This window comes from Dendrobates tinctorius, unplaced genomic scaffold (assembly GCF_039654945.1).
Source record: "Dendrobates tinctorius isolate UK_male_01 unplaced genomic scaffold, ASM3965494v1 ptg000157l, whole genome shotgun sequence".
Lineage (NCBI taxonomy): Eukaryota > Metazoa > Chordata > Amphibia > Anura > Dendrobatidae > Dendrobates > Dendrobates tinctorius.
Window position 1 is genome coordinate 13,320,624 of NW_027361824.1, and position 10,095 is coordinate 13,330,718.

At 45.7% G+C, this 10,095-nt stretch overlaps 1 protein-coding gene across 2 annotated transcripts in view; it reads left to right on the plus strand.

The window, feature by feature from the left end:
- LOC141051589 (uncharacterized) overlaps nucleotides 1-5,660 on the plus strand; it is a 147,372-nt gene extending 141,712 nt beyond the window's left edge. For both annotated transcript variants that reach the window (XM_073548595.1, XM_073548594.1), the window contains one exon: nucleotides 1,922-5,660. In XM_073548595.1, the coding sequence (XP_073404696.1) occupies nucleotides 1,922-2,622 (701 nt within the window). In that variant the 3' untranslated portion in view covers nucleotides 2,623-5,660. The remainder of the gene's footprint in view (nucleotides 1-1,921) is intronic.
- Nucleotides 5,661-10,095: the final 4,435 nt, after the last annotated feature.

Sequence of the window (10,095 nt, forward strand, 5' to 3'; positions counted from 1 at the left end):
GGTCTTTAGTGCGGCCTCTGTGACGGAGTGGAGCTGTGTCCTGTGTCAGGTACATATACTTGTAGTGAGGTTGAGGTGATATCACTGTGTATGGCGGCTTTATCTCCCCAGCAGGGTCTTTAGTGCGGCCCCTGTGATGGAGTGGAGCTGTGTCCTGTGTCAGGTACATATACTTGTAGTGAGGTTGAGGTGATATCACTGTGTATGGCGGCTTTATTTCCTCAGCAGGGTCTTTAGTGCAGCCTCTGTGACGGAGTGGGGCTGTGCCCTGTGTCAGGTACATATACTTGTAGTGAGGCTGAGGTGATATCACTGTGTATGGCGGCTTTATCTCCCCAGCAGGGTCTTTAGTGCGGCCTCTGTGACGGAGTGGGGCTGTGTCCTGTGTCAGGTACATATACTTGTAGTGAGGTTGAGGTGATATCACTGTGTATGGCGGCTTTATTTCCTCAGCAGGGTCTTTAGTGCAGCCTCTGTGATGGAGTGGAGCTGTGTCCTGTGTCAGGTACATATACTTGTAGTGAGGTTGAGGTGATATCACTGTGTATGGCGGCTTTATCTCCCCAGCAGGGTCTTTAGTGCGGCCTCTGTGACGGAGTGGAGCTGTGTCCTGTGTCAGGTACATATACTTGTAGTGAGGTTGAGGTGATATCACTGTGTATGGCGGCTTTATTTCCTCAGCAGGGTCTTTAGTGCAGCCTCTGTGATGGAGTGGAGCTGTGTCCTGTGTCAGGTACATATACTTGTAGTGATGTTGAGGTGATATCACTGTGTATGGCGGCTTTATCTCCCCAGCAGGGTCTTTAGTGTGGCCCCTGTGATGGAGTGGGGCTGTGCCCTGTGTCAGGTACATATACTTGTAGTGAGGCTGAGGTGATATCACAGTGTATGGCGGCTTTATCTCCCCAGCAGGGTCTTTAGTGTGACCCCTGTGATGGAGTGGAGCTGTGTCCTGTGTCAGGTACATATACTTGTAGTGAGGCTGAGGTGATATCACTGTGTATGGCGGCTTTATCTCCCCAGCAGGGTCTTTAGTGTGGCCTCTGTTATGGAGTGGAGCTGTGTCCTGTGTCAGGTACATATACTTGTAGTGAGGCTGAGGTGATATCACTGTGTATGGCGGCTTTATCTCCCCAGCAGGGTCTTTAGTGCGGCCTCTGTGACGGAATGGAGCTGTGCTCTGTGTCAGGTACATATACTTGCGGTTTTTTGCCTGATGAATTCTCTGTACTCCTGGGTGATGATCTACCCGGCTCCCCCCGTGCCTGCTCCTTACCGCTGATGCTCCTCTCCTATGAGGTCTGACCCAGTATCAGGAGATCAGACCCCCAGAGCGCTCCACACCGCTGGCGGCCGCATGGTGAGTGCCGCGGCGGCCATCTTAATTTTTCACGGGTGCTGTTATAAAGACCACAATCCTGCCCAGCGCTGCTCCCCTTCTCCTGGTAATGCGCCTCATCGCCAACCAGAGTGTACCTGAGGCGTTGATCGTTTTGAGAGAGTTTTTCACCATTAACTATTGCTGTGAGTCGCTAATGGTCCGCGGAAGCATGGAGGTAACGCTGCCTGCGACTGCTCAGCTCCTCATCTGGACCCCCCCCCACAATAGGTGATGTCACTGCTCACCTCCTCCAACTGCGCAATGACTGCTAACACCTCTATATACAGTAGATAACACAGGCTCACACAGTTGGCAATGTCACAGCTCACTACCCCTTCCGGGCACAATGACCTCTGCACAGATAGGAGAGCATGTCCACAACACTCTCCCATAGAATCAGTGAACTTAACCAGACTACATGTTCCCATTGTCCATATGGCTGGTGCATTTTTGGACTTGACCCGTTTAGCCCTATAATCAAACACTTTTTCAGCTTTATTAATAAAATGACTAATTTTCCTATCTTTGCCTCTCTCACAGGTTCGGCATCGTCCCGTTACAGTAATATCTACACATGTATTGATTGTGGTAAAGGATTTCCCTTTAAATCAAAGCTGATTAGACACAGAAGGACACACACCGGAGAGGCACCCTACAACTGTAAGGACTGCGGAAGGTGCTTCAAGCATAAAACTTCACTTGCCGACCACAAGAGGATCCACACAGGAGAGAAGCCGTTCGCCTGTTCCTACTGCCCGCAGAGATTTGCCCACAGATCCACTGTTTTGGACCATGAGAGGACGCACACGGGCAGCAAGCCTTTCTCATGTTCCGAATGTGGCCAGTGCTTCACCATGAGATCCACGCATGTTAACCATATGAGACTGCACACAGGGGAGAAGCCGTTCTCCTGCTCGGATTGCGGTAAATGCTTTGCCCAGAAATCGGCACACGACAAACACCGATACCTTCATACCGGAGAGAAGCCGTTCCCATGCGCTGAGTGCGGCAAGACTTTTACAGGGAGATCGCTCCTAGCGGAACACGAGAGAACTCACACAGGGGAACGGCCTTATCCATGTTCTGAATGCGGTAAATCATTTTCCCACAGGTCTACCCTCACCACACATAAGTTAATCCACACTGGGCTGAAGATGTTCTCCTGTTCGCTATGCGACAAGGCCTTCACCACCAAAAAAGCACTGGCGAAACATTGGCTAACCCATGGAAAACACAAGTAATTTCAATATTATAAACATTGTAAAAACTGGAATTGGAAGCCAACAAATGATTTCCAATGGTTTTGAACTGAAGGCAAAAATCCATTGAAATTTTGTTGAACGTCCACTCTTAATTTGGTGGAGGAATGCGGGCAGAGGTCTATTAAAATCAAAAAGTCAGATCTGGCCCTACCCAAACTCAATATTTGGACAGTGACATAAGTTTTGGCATTTAAGCTGTTTACCAAAACATATTCAAGACCCAGTTATATAATCAATACGAACTTAACATGCCGACGGTCAGCTTTGATTTGAGGGTATTCACATCCCAATTAGAGGAAGGGTTTAGGAATTACAGCTCTTTGCTGCCTCTTTTCCAAGGGACCAAAAGTAATTGGATAATTATCTGAAAAGATCTTTAATGGGCTTTTTCCTCATTAATCCATCATCCGTTAAGTCAGTAAAAGGTCTGGAGCAGATTCCATTTGTGGCACTTGCACTTGGAAGCTGTTGCTGTGAACCCACAACATGTAGTGAAAGGAGCTCTCAATGGCAGACAAATAGAGCACCATTAGGCTGGAAAAAAAGAAGAAATTCATCAGAGAGAGAGCAGGAATGTTAGGAGCAGCTAATTCTGTAAAAAAAAAAAAAAAAACGCGTACTGGGGAGTTCAGGAACTCAAAAAGGCCTGGACATCCACAGAAGACAACATTGGTGAATGATCGCAGAATCCTTTAAAATATCCACCCAATTGAACACTCTCCAGGAAGTCGGTGTTTCAGTATCTGAGTCTAACATAAAGAGAAGACTTCATGAGAGCAAATTCAGTGGGGTCACCAGGAGATGCAAAGTATTTATCAGCCTGAAAAATTGGCCAGATTAGACTTTGCCAAAAAAACTTCTAAAGAAGCCGCCCAATTCTGGAAAAGTAAAACTAAGATCAACCTGTACCAGAATGATGAGAAGAAGAAACTCTGGAGAGGGCTTGGAAACGTCTCATGATCCTCGGCACAGCACATCCTCTGTAACACATGGCGGAGGCGGTGTGATGGCGCAGACATGCATGGCTTCCAATGGCACCGAGTTGCTAGTATCTACTGATATTGTCACTGGTGACAGAAGCAGCCAGATTAATCCTATGTGTACAGGGAGATACTTTCTGCTTAGATTCTCGTAAATGTAGAAAGGTCGATTGAACGGTGCTTCACTGGGCAGGTGGATAATGACCCAAAACATACTGCGAGAGCAAAGAAGAGAAATATTCTGCAATGGCTGAGTCCTCACCAGATCTCGGCTCCATCGAGCTGCATTTCACAGGCTGAAGACCAGGGCCAGACTGGCCAGCTGGCAATTCTGGCAAATGCCAGAAGGGCCTGTCTGGACATGGGCTGCCTTGTCTGCTACATTGTTAACAGAATCGGTGTTCTGAAGACACCCATACTGTTAAGAGTTGTGACAGAGCACAAAGTCACTGACTCCGTCACTTACCCCAGCAGGCCAAGGGTATCATTAGAAATATTGGTCTTGTAGAAAATCTTCGTTTCCTCCATCCAGGGTAATATTATAATAATAATAATAATAATAAATTTTATTTCTATAGCGCTGACATATTCCGCAGCACTTTACATTTCAGAGGGGACTTGTACAGACAATAGACATTACAGCATAACAATAATTACATAGATCATAACAGATACCAAGAGGAGTGAGGGCCCTGCTCGCAAGCTTACAGTCTATGAGGAAAGAGGTAGACACGAAAGGTGGGTGGTAACAGTTGCCCTGATTGTATGGACCAGCCATAATGTTAAGTGTGTAACAGTACAGACACAGAGGGCTAATGGATGCATAAAGCATGTGGGAACATGATTCGGGGAACCTGGTTATGGTAAAAAACTTTTGGCTGTGCCACACAGGGATAGATTAGGTTAATGTGTTGAGGCGGTAGGCCAGTCTGAATAAATGCGTTTTCAGGGCACACTTAAAATTGTGGGGATTGGGGACTAATCGTATTGACCTGGGAAGTGCATTCCAAAGAAATGGCGCAGCATGTGTATAGTCTTGAAGACGGGAGTGGGAGGTTCTGATTATTGAGGATACTAACCTCAGGTCATCAGCAGAACGGAGGGCGCGGGTAGGGTGGTATACTGAAACAAGGGAGGAGATGTAGGGTGGTGCTGAGCCATGGAGGGCTTTGTGGGTGAGGGTAATAAGTTTGTACTGAATTCTGGAGTGGATGGGTAGCCAGTGTAATGACTGGCACAAGGTAGAGGCATCGGTGTAACGATTGGCGAGGAATATGATCCTGGCAGCTGCATTCAAGACAGATTGGAGGGGGGAGAGTTTGGTAAGAGGGACACCGATTAGAAGAGAGTTACAATAGTCGAGACGAGAATGAATAAGAGAAACAGTAAGAGTTTTTGCAGAGTCAAAAGTAAGAAAAGGTCGAAATCTAGAAATGTTTTTGAGGTGCAGATGACAAGAGCGAGCCAGTGATCGGATGTGGGGGACAAAGGAAAGCTCAGAGTCAAGTATGACCCCAAGACAGCGGGCATGTTGCTGGGGAGTAATATTAGTAACATATCCCATATGGTTCATGTGGACGGGAACAACATGGGCCTGTGTGATTTCAAATGCCAGGACTGAATTTCAGCCCCAGTCCGAACCTGCTGAAGAACAAACTAAAAGAAAGAGCCACAAACCAGCGAGGACTGAAGTCACTGCAAGATGACAAAGCCTCACACGGGAGGACACCAGCGATGGTGAGATCCATGGCCTCCAGACTTCAGGCCGTCTGTATAAAGTCAGAATACAAGCAGCGAACCCTTCCAGAATTCGGACCGTCATCACTTTGTTGACAGATCCTGAACTATTGTGCATTAGTTTTAACGTCCTCAGAGAGCAAATATCGGTTGTATCCAGCCTGAAATATAACTCCTTGTGCCGTAACATGTATATTGTCTCTATTTCTGCTCAACGCTTCTGCTCTGAGACTGGAAATGTAGTCGTTATATTGGCTGCATTCATGGACCTAAATAAAACAAAATTGGTGCAAAAATATACTTACCCTTTAAAGTCATCTAGGGGGTGACAAGTCGGGTTAAATAATTGTATTGCTATATCGCCAACATGTTCCACAGCACTTTACAATTAAGCGGGCACATAGTTCACCGGATACTGGAGGAGTGAGGGTCCTGCTGCTCACATGCTTACAATCTATGCGGAAATAAGGGGGACACAATAGGTAGAAAGTGCTCGTCATGTATGGAACGCCCATCATTATAATAAAGGGGCTTTGATGTAAAGTGGCATGATCCGTCATCAGCCAGGGTCTGTGTAAGGACAGTTACAAAGTGCTATTGAAAGAGGGTACAGGGAAGCATTCGATTAGTGAGGTGGTAGGCTTATCTAAAGAGGTCACTTCAAAACATGGGTGCTAGATATTCGTCAGATCGTCCGGGGTAGTGCATTCCAGAAAACTGGCGCAACACGAGAAAAGTTTTTAGACAAGAGGTTTAATGCCTGGATTATGGAGGATGTTTGTCTTAATAACGGAAAGCACGTGTAGGGTGATAGATGACGAGGAGATGTAGGATGGTGCTGAACTGTGGAGAGCTTTGTTAGTGAGAGTAATATGTTTATATTGGACTCTAGCGGATGGGTAACTAGTGCAACGACTGGCACAGGGTAGAGGCATCTGCGATGTTGCTGGACAGTAATATGATCCTGGCTGCCGCATTCATGACGTGTTAGAGAGGAAAAAGTTTTTGCTGTTTCAGTGGTGAGAAAAGGTTGGATTTTGTAAATGGTTTTAAGATGCAGATGACACGAGCGAGATATCAGATATCACTATCAGATATAGGGAATGAAGGAAATTTCTGTATCAACTATAATCCCAAGACAGCGAGCGTGCTGCCGGGGAGTAATGGTGGACAACAAGCGGACAGGCAATCACTGGTATCTGTAGTAATGCAGGAGGCAATGTGTATTATTGGGTGTCATCAGCGTAGAGAAAGTAGTTTGAGGTGCGGGAGGGAAGGGGAACCAAGCTGGATATGATTAATGTTTTTCTAGGATATACAGTGCCTTGTGAAAGGATTCGGCCCCCTGGAACTTTTCAACCTTTTCCCACATGTCATGCTTCAAACCTAAAGATACCAAATGTAAATTTTTGGTGAAGAATCAACAACAAGTGGGACACAATTGTGAAGTTGGACGAAATTTATTGCTTATTTTAAATTTTTGTGGAAATTCAAAAACTGAACAGTGGGGCGTGCAATATTATTCGGCCCTTTTAACTTAATACTTGTTGCGCAACCTTTTGCTGCAATTACAGCTGCAAGTCGCTTGGGGGATGTCTCTATCAGTTTTGTACATCGAGAGATTGATATTCTCGCCCATTCTTCCTTGGCAACCAGCTCGAGCTCAGTGAGGTTGGATGGAGATCGTTTGTGAACAGCAGTTTTCTGCTCTTTCCACAGATTCTCGATTGGATTCAGGTCTGGACTTTGACTTGGCCATTCTAACACCTGGATACGTTTATTTGTGAACCATTCCATTGTAGATTTTGCTTTATGTTTGGGATCATTGTCTTGTTGGAAGACAAATCTCCGTCCCAGTCTCAGGTCATTTGCAGACTCCAACAGTTTTTCTTCAAGAATGGTCCTGTATTTGGCTCCATCCATCTTCCCATCAATTGTAACCATCTTCCCTGTCCCTGCTGAAGAAAAGCAGGCCCAAACCATGATGCTGCCACCACCATGTTTGACAGTGGGGATGGTGTGTTCAGGATATCTTTGAGAAATGGCTTTCTTCTTGCCACTCTTCCATAAAGGCCAGATTTGTGCAGTGTACGACTGATTGTTGTCGTATGGACAGACTGTCTCACCTCAGCTGTAGATCTCTTACAGTTCATCCAGAGTGATCATGGGCCTCTTGGCTGCATCTTTGATCAGTCTTCTCCTTGTTTGAGATGAAAGTTTAGAGGGACGGCCGGGTCTTTGTAGATCTGCAGTGGTATGATACTCCTTCCATTTCAATATGATCGCTTGCACATTGCTCCTTGGGATGTTTAAAGTTTTGGAAATCATTTTGTATCCAAATCCGGCTTTAAACTTCACAACAGTATCACGGATCTGCCTGTTGTGTTCCTTGGTCTTCATGATGCTCTCTGTGCTTCAAACAGAACCCTGAGACTATCACAGAGCAGGTGCATTTATACGGAGACTTGATTACACACAGGTGGATTATATTTATCATCATTAGTCATTTAGGACAACATTGGATCATTCAGAGATCCACAATGAACTTCTGGAGTGAGTTTGCTGCACTGAAAGTAAAGGGGCTGAATAATATTGCACGCCCCACTTTTCAGTATTTGCATTTCCACAAAAATTTAAAATAACCAATACATTTCGTTCAGCTTCCCAATTGTGTCCCACTTGTTTATTCTTCACCAAAAATTTACATTTGGTATCTTTGTTTGAAGCATGATATGTGGGAAAAGGTTGAAAAGTTCCAGGGGGCCGAATACTTTCGCAAGGCACTGTAAGTGGCCAGATCGTCAGCGCTGAGGTGGGTGACGGGGGCCTGTACTTTAGGGCTCAGGAGGAAGTGGAAAGTTTCAAAGACTCATTTTGAATTGTTGAATAGCGATGTTGGAAGGACTGTGAAGTCGCTTGTTTGGCCAGATAGAGAGCAAAGTTATACGTTTTCAGCATGAACTTATAGTGGATGAAGTCTTCTGCTGAAAGTGAGTTTCTCCACAGACGCTCAGCACATGGGTGGTAAGTGGGGGGTATCCTGAGCAGAGCGACAGTTCTAACCACCAAGAAGGTTGTGGTCAGAAAGTGGGAGATGGGAATTAGTAAAGTCATACACTGAGCAGAGTCGGTAGAAGACCACGTCCAGTGTGCTCCCGTCTTCATGTGTAGGAGAGTTAGCAAGCTATGAAGGAGGAGGTTAGAGAAAGAAGATGAGAGGCAGAAGGAGTGAACGGATCATAATGGGGATGTTAAAAGTCCACCATGACGACATTGGATATCACAGGATAGGAAATGTGGAAGACAAATGGCAAAGTGATCTAGAAACTAGATGGTTGTGTCTGAAGGTTGATACACATCCACCACTAGCAGAGACAAGGGTTTGAAGAGTCTTAATGGTGTGGACTTCAAAGGAAGGAAACATAAGTGATGGTGCCTGGGAGATAACTTGGAAAGCATATTGTGATGAAAGGGGCAGACCAACACCTTCACCTTGTCTGCTGTCAGGTCTGGTGGTTTTTGAAAATTGTAGCCCACCATAAGAGCGTGACAGTGGTGACCAACTGCTGGATTCAGGTTTAAGTGAGAGCAAGAAGGTTAAGGGAATTAGAAAGGAAGAAATCTTGTGTGTACAGGAGTTTGTTGCACACTGACTGTGAGTTCCAGAGGACACAATCAAAAGAGCCAGGAGAAGGTGAGCACTGAATATTATTATTGGCAGGGTTTCTCTGTGCAGCGGGAAGAGAGTTATATTTACTAGTGGAAGGAGGGCTAGGTGTTGTGAGTTCATTTTCCCCTTCATTACTGAGGCCCGAGGAACTCCCTCTTCTGGTAAAGAAAGGTAGTGAGCCTGATTATCAAACACCTGAGGCTGATGATGATGACTGGCTGAGTGGAGTTACTGACTGGATATAAGGCTGCCGACGCCCTTCTGCCCTGCGGGTGATTTCTCTGTGGGATCCTTGGAGACCAGTCTGAATTCCTGCTCCTCTAAAGCTAAGTTTGCTGCTCGGCCTTTTGCTTTGTTGCTTTGACTTTGTTTTGCTTTGTTTTTCTGGATTTCTGCCATTCCCTGCTGGGGTGTGCTGAATTCATTTAGCTCTGTCTTCTGAAAATACCTGAGTGCTGATTTAGTTTTTGAAGCCTAGCTGCTTCAGGGCCTTTTTCATATCAGCTTGTTGGCTTATGTCTTTGATAGGGTTTTGGCAGATTGCAGACAGCAGCCTTCCTGTCCTTTTCTATCTAGCTAGCTTGGGCCCCGTCTTTGCTCAGTCTATCTTTCTGTCTGTGTTAGTATTTTCATCTTGCTTCACTGTCATTATATGTTGGGGGCTGCCTATTGCTTTGGGGTCTGCTCTGGGGCAGTTTAGATTTCCCCTTTCTTTCTTTAGGCCTATGTAATTCCACGGCTGTGATCGAGGGGTCTAGGGCATCGTAGGAACCCCCCACGGCTACTGCTAGTTGTGTTGATAGGTTCAGGGGTCTGCAATCTGATAGTTGCCAACTTCTCTGGTTTTCTGGACTTAGCTTGTATTTCTGCTTTTGCCTCCTACGGTGACTCATTCATAACAGAATCACCCGCCATACCGCAGATTCTAGGGTACTCAATAGCAGGAAAGAATTGTAAAAAAAAAAAAAGTGTGTATATTTTTTCCTCTATATCTCTGAGGCCGTAGGGGGAATTTTTTTTCCTCTCAATGGAGATAAAGCAATTGTCTGATCGTGTGGAGCAGCT